The 22,916-nt window shown below is 31.9% G+C and overlaps 1 protein-coding gene across 1 annotated transcript; it reads right to left on the reverse strand.

Annotated features, from left to right (window-relative positions):
- Positions 1-3,869: 3,869 nt before the first annotated feature.
- Positions 3,870-22,114, reverse strand: LOC134854808 (mitogen-activated protein kinase kinase kinase 11-like). The gene is made up of 2 exons (XM_063871163.1): positions 21,882-22,114; positions 3,870-4,442 (listed from the first exon to the last, which is right to left on the reverse strand). Exons 1-2 carry the CDS (start codon positions 22,101-22,103, stop codon positions 3,870-3,872), a joined length of 795 nt encoding a protein of 264 aa, XP_063727233.1. The 5' UTR covers positions 22,104-22,114.
- Between the last annotated feature and the right edge of the window lie 802 nt (positions 22,115-22,916).

The following is a 22,916-nucleotide window of genomic DNA, read 5'->3' on the forward strand; positions in this document are numbered from 1 at the left end:
AAATTGTTAAGGCAATAAAAGTCTATATTCCGACTTGATAACGCTTGCTAACCTGACTCGTTATTCTGTATATATTTGAAAACACATCGAACATACCGTTATATAAAAACTAATGACTAGAAAATAATATTATGGAATAACATAGCCAACAGACAGTTGACACAGAGGCGAAGCAGCGCTTCGTAAACACTTGCGAGAACACGACCAAATAGCAGCTCTATCAAGTGAAAGAAGAAAGCAGCTCTATCAAAACAAATTGCGAAATACATTGAGTTGCGAGATACAAAATTTCTGAAATCGAGCTTTTTATCATTGTTTGAATGCTATTTGAAACAATTAGCTTTTTTCATTTCATTTGATGAATTAAAAATGCATCAACTGTTAACTTTTTACTAATCAAAAGTCGCAGCACATATGACATTATACTCCTACCGCAGCCTGCTGATTCAAAAATGCCACCAAAAGTAGCACTTTTATTTACAACTTCGGTTGGAAAAAAATAATGATCGTACTACTACACATTACTTCGCAAGTGTAAAAAAGAACAAGGATACCGGAAAAAATGATTGAAAAATTTTTTTCAACATTTTTTATTTTTCGTTTTCCAACAAATAACATCAAGTTTAAACATTTACAGACTCAATTAATGTTTATGACTGGTACTTTGTTCCGTAAAGATGTCCCTTTCAAAAAAAATTGGTCAGAATTTTTTTCATCCCGCTGGAATTTAAGAAACATTGATTCATTTATGAAACTGGAACTCATTCACGTTTTGAGTGACCTTTCAACATTTCAAAAAGTTTGTTGGTGCATTAACTCAAATCAGTTAAAATAAAACTTTATATACAATCAGAAAATGGATGCTAAAACACTGGAAAATAAGCCCAAACAAACTAGAAGAAAAATTAACCAGATGCAAAGTAGTCGAAAAATGAAAACTATTTCATTTTTTCGCTAAAAAAAACAAAAACCCAACTCACAAGTATTTGCAAACCACTGATATTGAAAAAAAACAAAAGATAACTATTGCCATCAGATAGTTGGAAAAGAATCATAAGATTTAGAATTTCGAAGAAAAATAAATGACCTAAAAGCTCTTCGAATTTTAAATAAGACACTTGCTCTCGCGAGTTTAATAATAAAAACACACAGAGGCAAAGCGGAGCTTCCCAACGATTGCGACAGAGCAAAAACATTGCATTAGAAGACCGCGAATAGGAAGAGACAGATGTCGAATTCTTTTAGATCAAGTTTAAAAAAATTACTTGAGGTAGAAAAAAAAAACATTAACTACAGTGCTGATTTAAATTATCCGGACAAAACGAACAAAACTTGAATTTTCAAACGCGTTTTTCTTAAATTGGGTTAAGATTAGACAAAAAGTGAAGAGGACAAAAATTGCTCAGAATTTCACCAGAATTAATATGGTGCTATTTTTTCTCCGAAATTCTCAACAAAAATTTTAACCCAAAAATGGGTCATTTTGGCTTTGTTCAATTAATCAAGAATTACGCTGAAACTACTTTGTTAATTGATATGAAAATTATATCACAGAAAGCCTCTTACGCAGTTCAACAAAGTTTATGAAGGTTTAAATCTTCAAAAACCAGTTTAAATGAAAAAAGTTTTACTTGATAGTCAATAAATGTGATTTTTACTATATAAAGCTCAGAATCTATGTTTAAAAATAAATTTTAAACAATTTGCGCAAATTTTTGGAGATTTAACCCTTCTTAAACTTTGTTGAGCTGCGTAAGAGCCTTCCTGTGATATAATTTTCTTATCAATTAACAAAATAGTTTCAGCGTAATTCTTGATTAATTGAAAAAAGCCAAAATGATCCATTTTTGGGGTAAATTTTTTGTTGAGAATTTCGGAGAAAAAATGGCACCATATTAATTCTGGTGAAATTCTAAGCAATTTTTGTTTTCTTCACTTTTTGTCTAATCTTAACCCAATTTGAGAAAAACGCGTTTGAAAATTCAAGTTTTGTTCGTTTTGTCCGGATAATTTAAATCAGCACTGTACAACGTACGAATAATTCAGACAGTTGAACCGAATGATGTTCATAAGCAACCTTCAAAAAGCATTGTTAACCATTCGCCGAGCACAAATAGGGCGACTAAACCTAACTGAACCCCCTATCAGCCGAAAACAAAACTGTTGTCAAAAAAAATTTTTGAGCTACTTAGTTTTTTTTTCGACATATCCCTCCTGAAACACACAGCATAAAAAGTAATTTGCCCTAAGCTAAGCAATACAAATTGACCAATCGAAATAGTCAAATCGAAAAAAAAATAAATATACTTGGTAAATTCACAAATTACAGATTTTTTGATTAGAGTAAAATCTGTTCATATTTCAGCCAATTAAAAAGCGTACCAGATAATATGAATGGCTTGTTTTGAAATAGAAAAGTAATATAAAATTTTGAAAAAAATAGAATTATCAATTTCAGAGACGGACAAATAAAAACATGACTAACCGACGACGAACTACAACGAGGATTTGCAAATAACAAACATAACCAATCGAATATTAAGAAAGAGTAATGAACGGAAGTAAACATAAAAAAACACTGATTTTTTGAAAAAATCTTCATTTTTTCAGTTTCGAAGAAAAAAGATGGCCTTATAGCCACTTGAATTTGTTGAACATTATCATGGACACTTTTTGTTAAAATTAACTCAATGAACAACTTTCAAAAAGCATTATTAACCATTCGCCGAGCACAAAAAAGGCGACTAAACTTAATTCAAACCCGTACCAGCCGTAAACAAAACCGTTGTCATAGAAAAATTTTGAGCTATTCAGTTTTTTTTGACATATCCCTCCTGAAACACACAGCAAACAAATATATTTTGCCCTATACTAAGCAATACCAAATGACCAATCGAAACAGTCAAATCGAAAAAATAAATAACTTGGTAAAATTACAAATTACACATTTTTTGATTGAAGTAAAATCTGTTTATATTTAAGCCAATAAAAAAGCGTTCCAGATAATATGAATGGCTTGTTTTGAATTAGAAAAATAATTTTAAAATTTGAAAAAAATGAACTTATCAATTTCAGAGACGGACAAACAAAAACATGAATAACCGTCGACGAACTACAACGAGGATTTGCGAATAACAAACATAGCCAATCGAAGATTAAGAAAGTGCAATGAACGCAAGTAAACATGAAAAAACACTGCCTTATATGAAAAAAAAATCTTCAACTTTTCAGTTTCGAAGAAAAAAGATGGCCTAATAGCCCCTTGAATTTGTTGAACATTATCATGGACACTTTTTTGTTAAAATTAACCCAATGAACAACCTTCAAAAAGCATTATTAACCATTCGCCGAGCACAAAAAAGGCGACTAAACTTAATGCAACCCCGTACCAGCCGTAAACAAAACCGTTGTCAAAGAAAAAATTTTGAGCTATTAAGTTTTTTTTTGACATATCCCTCCTGAACCACACAGCAAACAAATCTATTTTGCCCTATACTAAGCAATACCAAGTGACCAATCGAAACAGTCAATTCGAAAAAATAAATATACTTGGTAAAATTACAAATTACACATTTTTTGATTGAAGTAAAATCTGTTTATATTTAAGCCATAAAAAAGCGTACCAGATAGCCTGTTTTGAATTAGAAAAATAAATATAAAAAAATTTAAAAAAATGAAATTATCAATTTCAGAGACGGACAAACAAAAACATGAATAACCGTCGACGAACTACAACGAGGATTTGCGAATAACAAACATAGCCAATCGAAGATTAAGAAAGTGTAATGAACGCAAGTAAACATAAAAAACTCTGCCTTTTTTGAAAAAAAAAATCTTCAACTTTTCAGTTTCGAAGAAAAAAGATGGCCTTATCGCCCCTTGAATTTGTTGAACACTCCGTCCACATCTACTGGCTGAGAGAACAGAATATTTCCACTTTTCAAGTCCTTGTGCAAAATGGGAATCGGTGCTTTGTGGTGCAGATACTGCATGCCTCTGGCTATTCGCAAAGCCCACTCAATCAAAACATTAGGAGGTATAGCTTTATGGTAAATAACTGGAGTTAGAGGTCCCCCAGCACAGAACTCTAAAACCAGGCACCTTTTCTCGGGATTGTCTAGCGAGATCTTCAACAACTTTACTATGTTCTCATGACTGAGATGATGTTGAATGTATGCCTCTTTTTTCAGCTTCTTTTCTAAGCTTTTCTCGTTGTAGCTCTGTGTCAAATTGGGACTCGGTATTTTTACTGCAACTTTTTCATTGCCTAGGTAGCCCGCGTAGACTTGTCCGAAGCCGCCTCTCCCAATAAAGCTTCCTGAACTGTCGAAACTGAGTGATTCAGATGGAATTTCGAAATCAGATACATCTGGGTTGGACGATACCAGCTGCATCACATTAGAAGGATGGAATAACCCCTTCCGCTTATCCGATTCATCCATCTAAACATCATCGCTCAGTTTGTTCATTGGCATGTTGCCGCAAAAAATGGGATACTTTAATAGAAGATTAGCCACCTACCTGCTGACCACGCAAAAACGTGATTGAATAACATAACAATGCAAGCTAGCAGACAGAACATAACGAAAGACTGCTATGTCGAAAAAAGATTGAAAACATAACAATACTTAAAATATTTTCATTTTGTCTCGAATTTGTTCAATTTGAGTGAAAACGTCTAGCAACAAAATGGCCGCTGTTAAAACAGAATTTGAAACTATTTATCGAGCGGCAACTACGCTGAAAAAAACCGTGTATACACCCGATGAACGAAAACAAAAAAATGTTGCCTGAAAAGTTTCTGAAATTCCATCTTTTCAGGCCCTTCCCCTCCAAAACAAACAATAGGATTTAAAAAGTTTATTTTTCTTTTCAAGAGACGCAAAATTAGGTCGCTGAGCCGATAAAACAAAAGCCAAAACAGTTTAAAGCCGAAGAAAGCTTGGACCTAAAATGACTAAAACATAGCCAACTGAGTTGGAAAAGAATAAAGAACGCAAAGAAACAGAAAAAAAACTTGTTAAAGAGAAATTCAAGAAAAATCAGAACTTCGAGAATAATTTTTGATTTATGCATTTTTGATAAAATTAACCCAATTCGCGAAACATAGATCAATAGGTAAATTTTTAATTCTGCTGGGAAATCTGATAACCTAATTTAATTTTCGAAATTAGAAGTCGACCAATTTTTCGCGGCCTTTACAGTTTGTCTTTACAGTCAAGAGGCAAAAAAACACCAAGACCTATATAAGAGTACTCACCATGTTCATTACTTCATTACTCTAGGAAGCAATTAAGCAACATCAGAGTTGTTAATTTGACAAACTACTAAAATGAATCAAAAACGCTTCCAATAACAATGAAAACTGCTTACTGAACAAGAGAAGTCGGGTCAGCAGCCAGACTATAGGCTAAGACTTTTTTGAAACAGTGTTTTCTATTAGAAAAAAAAAACAGGTCCTGAACGGTTCGAACCAAGGCCTTAAGCCGTTCCAGGCGTAGTTGTTACCTCAAAACTATACGTGCTGTAGAAGCTAACAAACTTGAAATTATCAATAAAGCTATGAAAAGATTCAAGTGACTAGAAAAGATTCAAATTGTTAAGGCAATAAAAGTCTATATTCCGACTTGATAACGCTTGCTAACCTGACTCGTTATTCTGTATATATTTGAAAACACATCGAACATACCGTTATATAAAAACTAATGACTAGAAAATAATATTATGGAATAACATAGCCAACAGACAGTTGACACAGAGGCGAAGCAGCGCTTCGTAAACACTTGCGAGAACACGACCAAATAGCAGCTCTATCAAGTGAAAGAAGAAAGCAGCTCTATCAAAACAAATTGCGAAATACATTGAGTTGCGAGATACAAAATTTCTGAAATCGAGCTTTTTATCATTGTTTGAATGCTATTTGAAACAATTAGCTTTTTTCATTTCATTTGATGAATTAAAAATGCATCAACTGTTAACTTTTTACTAATCAAAAGTCGCAGCACATATGACATTATACTCCTACCGCAGCCTGCTGATTCAAAAATGCCACCAAAAGTAGCACTTTTATTTACAACTTCGGTTGGAAAAAAATAATGATCGTACTACTACACATTACTTCGTAAGTGTAAAAAAGAACAAGGATACCGGAAAAAATGATTGAAAATTTTTTTTCAACATTTTTTATTTTTCGTTTTCCAACAAATAACATCAAGTTTAAACATTTACATACTCAATTAAAGTTTATGACTGGTACTTTGTTCCGTGAAGATGTCCCTTTCAAAAAAAATTGGTCAGAATTTTTTTCATCCCGCTGGAATTTAAGAAACATTGATTCATTTATGAAACTGGAACTCATTCACGTTTTGAGTGACCTTTCAACATTTCAAAAAGTTTGTTGGTGCATTAACTCAAATCAGTTAAAATAAAACTTTATATATAATCAGAAAATGGATGCTAAAACACTGGAAAATAAGCCCAAACAAACTAGAAGAAAAATTAACCAGATGCAAAGTAGTCGAAAAATGAAAACTATTTCATTTTTTCGCTAAAAAAAACAAAAACCCAACTCACAAGTATTTGCAAACCACTGATATTGAAAAAAAAACAAAAGATAACTATTGCCATCAGATAGTTGGAAAAGAATCATAAGATTTAGAATTTCGAAGAAAAATAAATGACCTAAAAGCTCTTCGAATTTTAAATAAGACACTTGCTCTCGCGAGTTTAATAATAAAAACACACAGAGGCAAAGCGGAGCTTCCCAACGATTGCGACAGAGCAAAAACATTGCATTAGAAGACCGCGAATAGGAAGAGACAGATGTCGAAGTCTTTTAGATCAAGTTTAAAAAAATTACTTGAAGTAGAAAAAAAAAACATTAACTACAGTGCTGATTTAAATTATCCGGACAAAACGAACAAAACTTGAATTTTCAAACGCGTTTTTCTTAAATTGGGTTAAGATTAGACAAAAAGTGAAGAGGACAAAAGTTGCTCAGATTTTCACCAGAATTAATATGGTGCTATTTTTTCTCCGAAATTCTCAACAAAAATTTTAACCCAAAAATGGGTCATTTTGGCTTTGTTCAATTAATCAAGAATTACGCTGAAACTACATTATTAATTGATATGAAAATTATATCACAGAAAGCCTCTTACGCAGTTCAACAAAGTTTATGAAGGTTTAAATCTTCAAAAACCAGTTTAAATGAAAAAAGTTTTACTTGATAGTCAATAAATGTGATTTTTACTATATAAAGCTCAGAATCTATGTTTAAAAATAAATTTTAAACAATTTGCGCAAATTTTTGGAGGTTTAACCCTTCTTAAACTTTGTTGAGCTGCGTAAGAGCCTTCCTGTGATATAATTTTCTTATCAATTAACAAAATAGTTTCAGCGTAATTCTTGATTAATTGAAAAAAGCCAAAATGATCCATTTTTGGGGTAAATTTTTTGTTGAGAATTTCGGAGAAAAAATGGCACCATATTAATTCTGGTGAAATTCTAAGCAATTTTTGTTCTCTTCACTTTTTGTCTAATCTTAACCCAATTTGAGAAAAACGCGTTTGAAAATTCAAGTTTTGTTCGTTTTGTCCGGATAATTTAAATCAGCACTACAACGTACGAATAATTCAGACAGTTGAACCGAATGATGTTCATAAGCAACCTTCAAAAAGCATTGATAACCATTCGCCGAGCACAAATAGGGCGACTAAACCTAACTGAACCCCCTATCAGCCGAAAACAAAACTGTTGTCAAAAAAAATTTTTGAGCTACTTAGTTTTTTTTCGACATATCCCTCCTGAAACACACAGCATAAAAAGTAATTTGCCCTAAGCTAAGCAATACAAATTGACCAATCGAAATAGTCAAATCGAAAAAAAAATAAATATACTTGGTAAATTTACAAATTACAGATTTTTTGATTAGAGTAAAATCTGTTCATATTTCAGCCAATTAAAAAGCGTACCAGATAATATGAATGGCTTGTTTTGAAATAGAAAAGTAATATAAAATTTTGAAAAAAATAGAATTATCAATTTCAGAGACGGACAAACAAAAACATGACTAACCGACGACGAACTACAACGAGGATTTGCAAATAACAAACATAACCAATCGAATATTAAGAAAGAGTAATGAACGGAAGTAAACATAAAAAAACACTGATTTTTTGAAAAAATCTTCATTTTTTCAGTTTCGAAGAAAAAAGATGGCCTTATAGCCACTTGAATTTGTTGAACATTATCATGGACACTTTTTGTTAAAATTAACTCAATGAACAACTTTCAAAAAGCATTATTAACCATTCGCCGAGCACAAAAAAGGCGACTAAACTTAATTCAAACCCGTACCAGCCGTAAACAAAACCGTTGTCATAGAAAAATTTTGAGCTATTCAGTTTTTTTTGACATATCCCTCCTGAAACACACAGCAAACAAATATATTTTGCCCTATACTAAGCAATACCAAATGACCAATCGAAACAGTCAAATCGAAAAAATAAATAACTTGGTAAAATTACAAATTACACATTTTTTGATTGAAGTAAAATCTGTTTATATTTAAGCCAATAAAAAAGCGTTCCAGATAATATGAATGGCTTGTTTTGAATTAGAAAAATAATTTTAAAATTTGAAAAAAATGAACTTATCAATTTCAGAGACGGACAAACAAAAACATGAATAACCGTCGACGAACTACAACGAGGATTTGCGAATAACAAACATAGCCAATCGAAGATTAAGAAAGTGTAATGAACGCAAGTAAACATGAAAAAACACTGCCTTATATGAAAAAAAAATCTTCAACTTTTCAGTTTCGAAGAAAAAAGATGGCCTAATAGCCCCTTGAATTTGTTGAACATTATCATGGACACTTTTTTGTTAAAATTAACCCAATGAACAACCTTCAAAAAGCATTATTAACCATTCGCCGAGCACAAAAAAGGCGACTAAACTTAATTCAACCCCGTACCAGCCGTAAACAAAACCGTTGTCAAAGAAAAAATTTTGAGCTATTAAGTTTTTTTTTGACATATCCCTCCTGAACCACACAGCAAACAAATCTATTTTGCCCTATACTAAGCAATACCAAGTGACCAATCGAAACAGTCAATTCGAAAAAATAAATATACTTGGTAAAATTACAAATTACACATTTTTTGATTGAAGTAAAATCTGTTTATATTTAAGCCAATAAAAAAGCGTACCAGATAATATGAATGGCCTGTTTTGAATTAGAAAAATAAATATAAAAAAATTTAAAAAATGAAATTATCAATTTCAGAGACGGACAAACAAAAACATGAATAACCGTCGACGAACTACAACGAGGATTTGCGAATAACAAACATAGCCAATCGAAGATTAAGAAAGTGTAATGAACGCAAGTAAACATAAAAAACTCTGCCTTTTTTGAAAAAAAAAATCTTCAACTTTTCAGTTTCGAAGAAAAAAGATGGCCTTATCGCCCCTTGAATTTGTTGAACATTATCATGGACACTTTTTGTTAAAATTAACACAATGAACAACTTTCAAAAAGCATTATTAACCATTCGCCGAGCACAAAAAAGGCGACTAAACTTAATTCAACCTCGTACCAGCCGTAAACAAAACCGTTGTCATAGAAAAATTATGAGCTATTAAGTTTTCTTTTCGACATATCCCTCCTGAAACACAAAACATACAAATATATTTTGCCCTATACTAAGCAATACAAATTGACCAATCGAAACAGTCAAATCGAAAAAAATACATACTTGGTAAAATTACAAATTACAGATTCTTTGATTGAAGTAAAAACTATTTATATTTAAGCCAATAAAAAAAGCGTACCAGATAATATGAATGGCTTGTTTTGAATTAGAAAAATAATATAAAAAAATTTAAAAAAATGAAATTATCAATTTCAGAGACGAACAAACAAAAACATGAATAACCGACGACGAACTAAAACGAGGATTTGCAAATAACAAACATAGCCAATCGAAGATTAAGAAAGAGTAATGAACGCAAGTAAACATGAAAAAACTCTGCCTTATATAAAAAAAAACTTCAACTTTTCAGTTTCGAAGAAAAAAGATGGCCTAATAGCCCCTTGAATTTGTTGAACATTATCATGGACACTTTTTTGTTAAAATTAACCCAATGAACAACCTTCAAAAAGCATTATTAACCATTCGCCGAGCACAAAAAAGGCGACTAAACTTAATTCAACCCCGTACCAGCCGTAAACAAAACCGTTGTCAAAGAAAAAATTTTGAGCTATTAAGTTTTTTTTTGACATATCCCTCCTGAACCACACAGCAAACAAATCTATTTTGCCCTATACTAAGCAATACCAAGTGACCAATCGAAACAGTCAATTCGAAAAAATAAATATACTTGGTAAAATTACAAATTACACATTTTTTGATTGAAGTAAAATCTGTTTATATTTAAGCCAATAAAAAAGCGTACCAGATAATATGAATGGCCTGTTTTGAATTAGAAAAATAAATATAAAAAAATTTAAAAAAATGAAATTATCAATTTCAGAGACGGACAAACAAAAACATGAATAACCGTCGACGAACTACAACGAGGATTTGCGAATAACAAACATAGCCAATCGAAGATTAAGAAAGTGTAATGAACGCAAGTAAACATAAAAAACTCTGCCTTTTTTGAAAAAAAAAATATTCAACTTTTCAGTTTCGAAGAAAAAAGATGGCCTTATCGCCCCTTGAATTTGTTGAACATTATCATGGACACTTTTTGTTAAAATTAACACAATGAACAACTTTCAAAAAGCATTATTAACCATTCGCCGAGCACAAAAAAGGCGACTAAACTTAATTCAACCTCGTACCAGCCGTAAACAAAACCGTTGTCATAGAAAAATTATGAGCTATTAAGTTTTCTTTTCGACATATCCCTCCTGAAACACAAAACATACAAATATATTTTGCCCTATACTAAGCAATACAAATTGACCAATCGAAACAGTCAAATCGAAAAAAATACATACTTGGTAAAATTACAAATTACAGATTCTTTGATTGAAGTAAAAACTATTTATATTTAAGCCAATAAAAAAAGCGTACCAGATAATATGAATGGCTTGTTTTGAATTAGAAAAATAATAGAAAAAAATTTAAAAAAATGAAATTATCAATTTCAGAGACGAACAAACAAAAACATGAATAACCGACGACGAACTAAAACGAGGATTTGCAAATAACAAACATAGCCAATCGAAGATTAAGAAAGTGTAATGAACGCAAGTAAACATGAAAAAACACTGCCTTATATGAAAAAAAAATCTTCAACTTTTCAGTTTCGAAGAAAAAAGATGGCCTTATCGCCCCTTGAATTTGTTGAACATTATCATGGACACTTTTTTGTTAAAATTAACCCAATGAACAACCTTCAAAAAGCATTATTAACCATTCGCCGAGCACAAAAAAGGCGACTAAACTTAATTCAACCTCGTACCAGCCGTAAACAAAACCGTTGTCATAGAAGTCATAGAAAAATTATGAGCTATTAAGTTTTCTTTTCGACATATCCCTCCTGAAACACAAAACATACAAATATATTTTGCCCTATACTAAGCAATACAAATTGCCCAATCGAAACAGTCAAATCGAAAAAAATACATACTTGGTAAAATTACAAATTAAACATTTTTTGATTGAAGTAAAATCTGTTTATATTTAAGCCAATAAAAAAGCGTACCAGATAATATGAATGGCCTGTTTTGAATTAGAAAAATAATATAAAAAGTTTTAAAAAAATGAAATTATCAATTTCAGAGACGGACAAACAAAAACATGAATAACCGTCGACGAACTACAACGAGGATTTGCGAATAACAAACATAGCCAATCGAAGATTAAGAAAGTGTAATGAACGCAAGTAAACATAAAAAAACACTGACTTTTTGAAAAAATCTTCATTCTTTCAGTTTCGAAGAAAAAAGATGGCCTTATAGCACCTTCAATTTGTTGAAAATTATCATGGACACTTTTTTGTTAAAATTAACCCAATGAACAACCTTCAAAAAGCATTATTAACCATTCGCCGAGCACAAAAAAGGCGACTAAACTTAATTCAACCTCTTACCAGCTGTAAACAAAACCGTTGTCATAGAAAAATTTTGAGCTATTTACTCTTTTTTCGACAAATCCCTCCTGAAACACACAGCATACAAATATCATTTGCCCTATACTAAGCAATACAAATTGACCAATCGAAACAGTCAAATCGAAAAAATATAAATATACTTGGTAAATTTACAAATTACAGATTTTTTGATTGAAGTAAAAACTATTTATATTTAAGCCAATAAAAAAAGCGTACCAGATAATATGAATGGCTTGTTTTGAATTAGAAAAATAATATAAAAAGTTTGAAACAAATGAAACTATCAATTTCAGAGACGGACAAATAAAAACATGAAAAAATTATGTTCCGACACAGAGGTGAACAACAGGTGGAAAAAACAACACACAATACGTCACAAGGTAGTGAATAGAAAAAGAAACTTTTATGAAAATTTAAGTTGAAGATAGAAACCTACAAAAATTTCATGTTTGTAATAAATGATGTTCATAAAAAATCATTGGGAAACAATGAACGAGCGTCAACTAAGGCTACAAATTTTGGGTCGACAACTGTTGAGCCGAAAACAAAACTGTTGTCAAAAATTTTTTTTAAAAGCTTTGAAAATTTTCAAAATTTAACGACCCATCCGTGCTGAAACACAAAACATAAAAAATATTTTCCCTCGCATTTACGCAATATAAAATGAAAACACCGATCAGTCCGGAAAAAAATCACAAATTGGAGAACTTTCAATTAAGGTAAAAAAAATTTTTAAACTAAAATAAAACTCAAGCTTTGGAAAAAAAGTTCGCAAAGACGTACCAGAAAACAATCGCATTCAAAAAGAAACATGACATGAGCCCGACGGAAACTAGGAGAAAAACCACGAATCCGAAAAAAAACTATAATTACTGCCTGGAATGAACTTCACCTCATGAATGATGGTAGTTTTAATTATATATGCAAAGAATTGACCCGGACAGCAGTTTGCACGTCAGCAGTCGTTAAATTGGGTGCCAGACATCAAGCCGACGGGACTTCAAGCCGAATCGTAAAATAAGGGAATTCAAGCTGAAAATTTTCTCTCTAAGTCATGAGATATGAATAATTTGAAAACATTTTTGAAGAATTTCTCAATTTCATGATCTTTATTCGGTAATTATTAGCGTTTTCATAAAATTTAAGCCTCCAAATGATGTTTAGAAAAGTTGAAAAATAGAACACGGTTGAAGGTATTTTTCTTGTTTATAATTTATGCATTTCAAAAACCGGCTGATATTATTAACTGATACCAATCCCAAGTGATTCATTGTCATAAATAACGCTTATTATGGAGTAAAATAGCCTACGATTTTGACCAGCAAGGTTTTACAGATGAAAAAACAATGATTTAAGGTGCTTGTTAAGTTTAAGTTTCGGCCTGAATTCCCGTCGGCTTGTTGTCCTAGACCCGTTAAATTGACCTCTTCTAGCTAAATTGACAATTCCGTAAATAAAGTTGTTTACCGGAAAAAAAGCATATTACCGGGTCGCAACACCCTTGCTTATTGTATTATACATGGACTTTGGTAATTGAATTCATCAAAAAAACATTGAATTTTAACAAGTGGCATAATTCAAAGTAAAGATCAATGATGTTAAATCCAAATCCTCTGGTTAAAAATACTCACTAAACTCTAATCTACCACCAATACCAGGTTGATCAAAATTCTATTGGAAATTTTCCAATTTTCATTAAATTCATGGGACGTCTGACGAACGAACGACACGCATTCGAAAACAATAAAATTATCTCAAATAAAAAGCAATGGGATCACAGAATAACTGACGACGAACTACAACGAGGATTTGCAAATAACAAACATAACCAATCGAATATTAAGAAAGAGTAATGAACGGAAGTAAACATAAAAAAACACTAATTTTTTTTAAAAATCTTCATTTTTTCAGTTTCGAAGAAAAAAGATGGCCTTATAGCCACTTGAATTTGTTGAACATTATCATGGACACTTTTTTGTTAAAATTAAGCCCATGAACAACCTTCAAAAAGCATTATTAACCATTCGCCGAGCACAAGAAAGGCGACTAATCTTAATTCAACCCCGTACCAGCCGTAAACAAAACCGTTGTCAAAGAAAAATTTTGAGCTATTAAGTTTTCTTTTTGACATATCCCTCCTGAAACACACAACATACAAATATATTTTGCCCTATACTAAGCAATACAAATTGACTAATCGAAACAGTCAAATCGAAAAAAATATATATATACTTGATAATTTTACATATTACAGATTTTTTGATTAAAGTAAAATCTGTTTATATTTAAGCCAATAAGAAAAAGCGTACCAGATAATATGAATGGCTTGTTTTGAAATAGAAAAATAATATAAAAAGTTTGAAACAAATGAAACTATCAATTTCAGAGACGGACAAATAAAAACATGAAAAAATTATGTTCCGACACAGAGGTGAACAACAGGTGGAAAAAACAACACACAATACGTCACAAGGTAGTGAATAGAAAAAGAAACTTTTATGAAAATTTAAGTTGAAGATAGAAACCTACAAAAATTTCATGTTTGTAATAAATGATGTTCATAAAAAATCATTGGGAAACAATGAACGAGCGTCAACTAAGGCTACAAATTTTGGGTCGACAACTGTTGAGCCGAAAACAAAACTGTTGTCAAAAAAATTTTTTAAAAGCTTTGAAAATTTTCAAAATTTAACGACCCATCCGTGCTGAAACACAAAACATAAAAAATATTTTCCCTCGCATTTACGCAATATAAAATGAAAGCACCGATCAGTCCGGAAAAAAATCACAAATTGGAGAACTTTCAATTAAGGTAAAAAAATTTTTTAAACTAAAATAAAACTCAAGCTTTGGAAAAAAAGTTCGCAAAGACGTACCAGAAAACAATCGCATTCAAAAAGAAACATGACATGAGCCCGACGGAAACTAGGAGAAAAACCACGAATCCGAAAAAAAACTATAATTACTGCCTGGAATGAACTTCACCTCATGAATGATGGTAGTTTTAATTATATATGCAAAGAATTGACCCGGACAGCAGTTTGCACGTCAGCAGTCGTTAAATTGGGTGCCAGACATCAAGCCGACGGGACTTCAAGCCGAATCGTAAAATAAGGGAATTCAAGCTGAAAATTTTCTCTCTAAGTCATGAGATATGAATAATTTGAAAACATTTTTGAAGAATTTCTCAATTTCATGATCTTTATTCGGTAATTATTAGCGTTTTCATAAAATTTAAGCCTCCAAATGATGTTTAGAAAAGTTGAAAAATAGAACACGGTTGAAGGTATTTTTCTTGTTTATAATTTATGCATTTCAAAAACCGGCTGATATTATTAACTGATACCAATCCCAAGTGATTCATTGTCATAAATAACGCTTATTATGGAGTAAAATAGCCTACGATTTTGACCAGCAAGGTTTTACAGATGAAAAAACAATGATTTAAGGTGCTTGTTAAGTTTAAGTTTCGGCCTGAATTCCCGTCGGCTTGTTGTCCTAGACCCGTTAAATTGACCTCTTCTAGCTAAATTGACAATTCCGTAAATAAAGTTGTTTACCGGAAAAAAAGTGTATTACCGGGTCGCAACACCCTTGCTTATTGTATTATACATGGACTTTGGTAATTGAATTCATCAAAAAAACATTGAATTTTAACAAGTGGCATAATTCAAAGTAAAGATCAATGATGTTAAATCCAAATCCTCTGGTTAAAAATACTCACTAAACTCTAATCTACCACCAATACCAGGTTGATCAAAATTCTATTGGAAATTTTCCAATTTTCATTAAATTCATGGGACGTCTGACGAACGAACGACACGCATTCGAAAACAATAAAATTATCTCAAATAAAAAGCAATGGGATCACAGAATAACTGACGACGAACTACAACGAGGATTTGCAAATAACAAACATAACCAATCGAATATTAAGAAAGAGTAATGAACGGAAGTAAACATAAAAAAACACTAATTTTTTTTAAAAAATCTTCATTTTTTCAGTTTCGAAGAAAAAAGATGGCCTTATAGCCACTTGAATTTGTTGAACATTATCATGGACACTTTTTTGTTAAAATTAAGCCCATGAACAACCTTCAAAAAGCATTATTAACCATTCGCCGAGCACAAGAAAGGCGACTAAACTTAATTCAACCCCGTACCAGCCGTAAACAAAACCGTTGTCAAAGAAAAATTTTGAGCTATTAAGTTTTCTTTTCGACATATCCCTCCTGAAACACACAACATACAAATATATTTTGCCCTATACTAAGCAATACAAATTGACTAATCGAAACAGTCAAATCGAAAAAAATATATATATACTTGATAATTTTACATATTACAGATTTTTTGATTAAAGTAAAATCTGTTTATATTTAAGCCAATAAGAAAAAGCGTACCAGATAATATGAATGGCTTGTTTTGAAATAGAAAAATAATATAAAAAGTTTGAAAAAAAATGAAACTATCAATTTCAGAGACGGACAAATAAAAACATGAATAAATTATGTTCCGACACAGAGGTGAACAACAGGTGGAAAAAACAACACACAATACGTCACAAGGTAGTGAATAGAAAAAAAACTTTTATGAAAATTTAAGTTGAAGATAGAAACCTACAAAAATTTCATGTTTGTAATAGATGATGTTCATAAAAAATCTTAAAAATCATTGGGAAACAATGAACGAGCGGCAACTAAGGCTACAAATATTGGGTCGACAACTGTTGAGCCGAAAACAAAACTGTTGTCCAAAAATTTTTTTAAAAAGCTTTGAAACTTTTCAAAATTTAACGACCCATCCGTGCTGAAACACAAAACATAAAAAACACTTTCCCTCGCATTTACGCAATATAAAATGGAAGAACCGATCAGTCCGGAAAAAAACTACAAATTGGAGAACTTTCAATTAAAGTAAAAAAAAATGTTTAAACTAAACTAAAACTCAAGCTTTGGAAAGTAAGCCCACAAAGACGTACCAGAAAACAATCGCATTCAAAAAGAAACATGACATGAGCCCGACGGAAACTAGGAGAAAAACCACGAATCCGAAAAAAAACTATAATTACTGCCTGGAATGAACTTCACCTCATGAATGATGGTAGTTTTAATTATATATCCAAAGAATTGACCCGGAGAGCAGTTTGCATGTCAGCAGTCGTTAAATTGGGTGCCAGACATCAAGCCGACGGGACTTCAAGCCGAATCATAAAATTAGGGAATTCAAGCAGAAAATTTTCTCTCCAAGTCATGAGATATGATTAATTTGAAAACATTTTTGAAGAATTTCTCAATTTCATGATCTTTATTCGGTAATTATTAGCGTTTTCATAAAATTTAAGCCTCCAAATGATGTTTAGGAAAGTTGAAAAAAAGAACACGGTTGAAGGTATTTTTCTTGTTTATAAATTATGCATTTCAAAAACCGGCTGATATTATTAACTGATACCAATCCCAAGTGATTCATTGTCATAAATAACGCTTATTATGGAGTAAAATAGCATACGATTTTGACCAGCAAGGTTTTACAGATGAAAAAACAATGATTTAAGGTGCTTGTTAAGTTTAAGTTTCGGCCTGAAGTCCCGTCGGCTTGTTGTCCTAGACCCGTTAAATTGACCTCTTCTAGCTAAATTGACAATTCCGTAAATAAAGTTGTTTACCGGAAAAAAAGTATATTACCGGGTCGCAACACCCTTGCTTATTGTATTATACATGGACTTTGGTAATTGAATTCATCAAAAAAACATTGAATTTTAACAAGTGGCATGATTCAAAGTAAAGATCAATGATGTTAAATCTAAATCCTCTGGTTAAAAATACTCACTAAACTCTAATCTACCACCAATACCAGGTTGATCAAAATTCTATTTGAAATTTTCCAATTTTCATTAAATTCATGGGACGTCTGACGAACGAACGACACGCATTCGAAAACAAAAAAATTATCTCAAATAAAAAGCAATGGGATCACAGAATAACTGACGGCGAAGTACAACGAGGATTTGCAAATAACAAACATAGCCAATCGAAGATTAAGAAAGAGTAATGAAGGCAAGTAAACATAAAAAACACTGACTTTTTGAACAAATCTTCATTATCGCCCCTTCAATTTGTTGAACATTATCATGGAGACTTTTTTGTTAAAATTTACCCAATGAACAACCTTCAAAAAGCATTATTAACCATTCGCCGAGCACAAAAAAAGGCGACTAAACTTAATTCAACCTCGTACCAGCCGTAAACAAAACCGTTGTCATAGAAAAATTGTGAGCTATTAAGTTTTCTTTTCGACATATCCCTCCTGAAACACAAAACATACAATAATATTTTGCCCTATACTAAGCAATACAAATTGACCAATCGAAACAGTCAAATCGAAAAATATATATATATACTTGGTAAATTTACAATTTACAGATTTTTTGATTAAAGTAAAATTTGTTTTTATTTAAGCCAATAAAAAAAGCGTACCAGATAATATGAATGGCTTGTTTTGAAAAAGAAAAATAATATAAAAAGTTTGAAAAAAATGAAACTATCAATTTCAGAGACGGACAAATAAAAACATGAATAAATTATGTTCCGACACAGAGGTGAACAACAGGTGGAAAAAACAACACACAATACGTCACAAGGTAGTGAATAGAAAAAGAAACTTTTATGAAAATTTAAGTTGAAGATAGAAACCTACAAAAATTTCATGTTTGTAATAGATGATGTTCATAAAAATTTTTAAAAAACATTGGGAAACAATGAACGAGCGGCAACTAAGGCTACAAATATTGGGTCGACAACTGTTGAGCCGAAAACAAAACTGTCGTCAAAAAATTTTTTTTTAAAAGCTTTGAAAATTTTCAAAATTTAACGACCCATCAGTGCTGAAACACAAAACATAAAAAATCTTTTCCCTCGCATTTACGCAATATAAAATGTAAGAACCGATCAGTCCGGAAAAAAATCACAAATTGGAGAACTTTCAATCAAAGTAAAAAATGTTTAAACTAATATAAAACTCAAGCTTTGGAAAGTAGGCCCACAAAGACGTACCAGAAAACAATCGCATTCAAAAAGAAACATGACATGAGCCCGACGGAAACTAGGAGAAAAACCACGAATCCGAAAAAAAAACTATAATTACTGCCTGAAATGAACTTCACCTCATGAATGATGGTAGTTTTAATTATATATGCAAAGAATTGACCCGGACAGCAGTTTGCACGTCAGCAGTCGTTAAATTGGGTGCCAGACATCAAGCCGACGGGACTTCAAGCCGAATCGTAAAATAAGGGAATTCAAGCTGAAAATTTTCTCTCTAAGTCATGAGATATGAATAATTTGAAAACATTTTTGAAGAATCTCTCAATTTTATGATCTTTATTCGGTGATTATTAGCGTTTTCATAAAATTTAAGCCTCCAAATGATGTTTAGGAAAGTTGAAAAATAAAACACGGTTGAAGGTATTTTTCTTGTTTATAATTTATGCATTTCAAAAACCGGCTGATATTATTAACTGATACCAATCCCAAGTGATTCATTGTCATAAATAACGCTTAATATGGAGTAAAATAGCCTACGATTTTGACAAGCAATGTTTTACAGATGAAAAAATAATGATTAAGGTGCTTGTTAAGTTTAAGTTTCTTTTTGAAAAAATCTGACACTGACTTTTTGAAAAAATCTTCATTTTTTCAGTTTCGAAGAAAAAAGATGGCCTTATAGCCCTTGAATTTGTTGAACATTATCATGGACACTTTTTTGTTAAAATTAACCCAATGTGAGAAAACTCGATCAATAGGTAAAACTCTTATTTTGCTGGGAAATTTGATAATTAATTTCGATTTTCGAAATAAAAAGTCGATCACGTTTTTCGCGACCTTTACAATTTTTCTGTTCAATAGTGGATTTTGCCTTCCTTTTAACAATAGAAATACACTGAACTTGAAAAAAAAATCACAAGTCAAACCGCGAAAAATCAAAATTGAGCGTGAACAAAATTTAGGAATTTTTCCTGAAAAACAAATCTGCAAGACCTATATAAGAGTACTCACTACGTCATTACTCTTAAAAATAATAGTAATAATTTTTTTTTAAAATATTAACGCCAGTGTTATCGGAGACGCGATATTTCTTTTATGGTTATGTGGGTTACTCTGAAAAGATGACTTGCAGATGTGAAAAAAAAAATCCTCGATGAGGACTCCGGCTGGTTTTCTATCGAAATTGACTGTATCATCAACCAGAAGATATTTCCAGATGCCTCAAAGAGCTTGCAAGGAATTTTCAAATCTTTAAAAAATCGGAAAGTCAAAATAAAAAACGAGCGGGGAAGCTATCTGAAGAGTAGTTGTGTAACACTCTTGAAATTTAACATTTGAATTTATCAGTAAAACAATTATATTTAACAATTGGCGTGATGTAGATTGATTAGTGAAGTGATTCAAAGGTAAGTTAACTGTATGTTAAAACTATATTCTCTGGTTAGACATATATATTTAAATTAAGTCTACCGCCAACAAAAAGGTTGTACTTACTAATGAAAACTGCAACCCCCGTTTTCAATAACATCATGTGACGTCGGAAGCACTAACAACAAGCATTCGAAAACAAAAAAAAACAAATACAGAGCAATATCTTTGATATGCGAGAATGATCGCAAGGGTATGAATCGGTCGATAAACAACTAACACTAATCGGCAAAGAAGCTTTCAAAAATTTTCAAGCGGCCGCGAATCGTACAATTTGTAGGTAGACTCCTATTGAGCCGAAAACAAAAAAAAACACAGCAACTGTCATAAAAGTTCAAGTTTAAAAACTATGATTTTTTGGCTATTTTTCAGACCCCTTTGAAAATTTCCAAAATTCAATTTACTAAGGTCTTTTTAAATTGTTTTTGATATTCTTTGACTGCAATAAAACGTGTCAGCGTGAACCAATTTCCAGAACAAATCTCACATGCAATTGCTTCATGAATAATTTTCAATTAACTTTAAGTTGTAATTTTACAAGGGGGTGCGAAATTGGAATTACTGATTTTTAAAACCACCGACGAACAGACTCTTTATTAACAGCAATTGTCAGTTTTCTTTTGAAACTACATAAAATTAGTTGACTCAGCTGATAAGACATCAGCCAACACCATTTAGGCTGAACAAAACAAAAGCTTTTACGACAAGGCCAAGCAGAGCTTCGCACCACTTGCCATACAATACAAACATAGCAAATTTGTGCGCAAAAATAAAAATTTAACCGCTGTCGAAAAAAAAACGAATAGTATTCCAAAAAAAAACTAGATCAAACGGCCAAATAATGAAGCGGCTCTAAAGCCGAAAGTACTGAAGCAAACACCCTTAGAGCCGAAAAAAATTCCTTTGAGCCGAAGAAAGTTCTATTTCGTACAGATGTAACAAAAAAATTTTCACAGGGGAAAAAAGTCTCGTATCTACTAGACTAACAAGGACCGTTTTGGGGTATTTTCCATTATAGCCCCCAACCCTAAAAACAAAAAGATAAAAGCCGTGCCTGTGCATTCACACTAAAGAACATCTAAACTTTGTTAGTAAAAAAACTTAGAGATGCATAGAGTTACTAGTTCAGAATAAATGAAGATACACATGCTTTTTAAAATGGGAAACATCACCTTTTCGTACCCGAGGAGTGCATGAACATTAACACCAAAATAGAAAAATCTAGGGCCCACAGCGTTTTGAGGAACCAAACAAAAGAAATAGAACCTAAAAAATTACCTTCTCTCCATACCACCATCCGCCATCTCCACGCGCAGAAAGTAAAACTACGATGTCGCCCGCTTTCAGTGGCAGAACATCCTTATTCATCGATGACAGACGATGTGTGGATTTGCTCACTTTGAACAAAAACCCCGCATCTGCTTTTGGTTCATTTTCAGCGATAGCCAAAGAAGCATCGACCTGGCAGTCTTCCTCGTCAGTTGTACAATCTGTTTGCATTGTTATTTACCAATCTAAAATTATTTAAAATAGTTAGCCAATAAAATTTAATTAAAATACCAAAAATTAATTCAAATACGAAGATTTTTGCTGTAACTAGCATTATCAGTATGCACAACTTGAAGTCATAGTATTTACAAATAAAAACTTTTATAATTCAAAATAAGTAGCTTTAAACTTTTTGAGTATCTGAGAAAATTACATTATTGTTGTTTTCGTTTCTTTTTGTACTTGTAAGCTATTAGAAGGTTGAAAGTATAATGGAAACAAGGGTTACAGTCAGGAGTATATTTATTGCAATCTTCCAGTCAAAGCCCAAGGTATGGAAAATAAAAGATAACGTGGATAAAAGACGATTGGGAATCATGTCACCCAGATAAAGAAAACTAATAACTGCATTATGGTGAAAAGGGACTCAGAAATGTTCTAGAAATTTAAATTTTCAAAATTTCGATTTGGATTAGATTATTTCCGAGAAAAACGAAAAACGGCCATTTTGACCGAAAATAGACAAAACACAAAACCAAGTTGCAAGACGAAAATCAGTCGAAAAGTAGAAAGAAAAATAGAAGAACGAAGCCTCTTATCGTGACATCAGGACACGATAAGATGCTAGTCGGAATATGATTGTGGAAGCGAAAGGTCCAATGGGAGAGTATGAAATCAGATGCCCGGTGCCCAGAGACTATTAAAAAACATAAGGGATATTTAAGCTGCTGTAATGCCCTGAACGCATTTAACTCACTCTTATATTGATTTAGTATATCAGAGCATGAGCAGTTAGAGTCGAGGAAAGATTCAACCCATCTCTAA

Source organism: Symsagittifera roscoffensis, chromosome 9 (assembly GCF_963678635.1).
Source record: "Symsagittifera roscoffensis chromosome 9, txSymRosc1.1, whole genome shotgun sequence".
NCBI lineage: Eukaryota > Metazoa > Xenacoelomorpha > Acoela > Convolutidae > Symsagittifera > Symsagittifera roscoffensis.

Bases quoted from the DNA above. Each gene is read 5' to 3' on its own strand.
- LOC134854808 (XM_063871163.1), bottom strand. From the start codon at position 22,103: ATGCAAACAGATTGTACAACTGACGAGGAAGACTGCCAGGTCGATGCT. The intron at 4,443-21,881 runs GTAATTTTTTAG...GATGATGTTTAG, and splicing joins GATGGTGGTATGGAGAGAAG to ATGGATGAATCGGATAAGCG.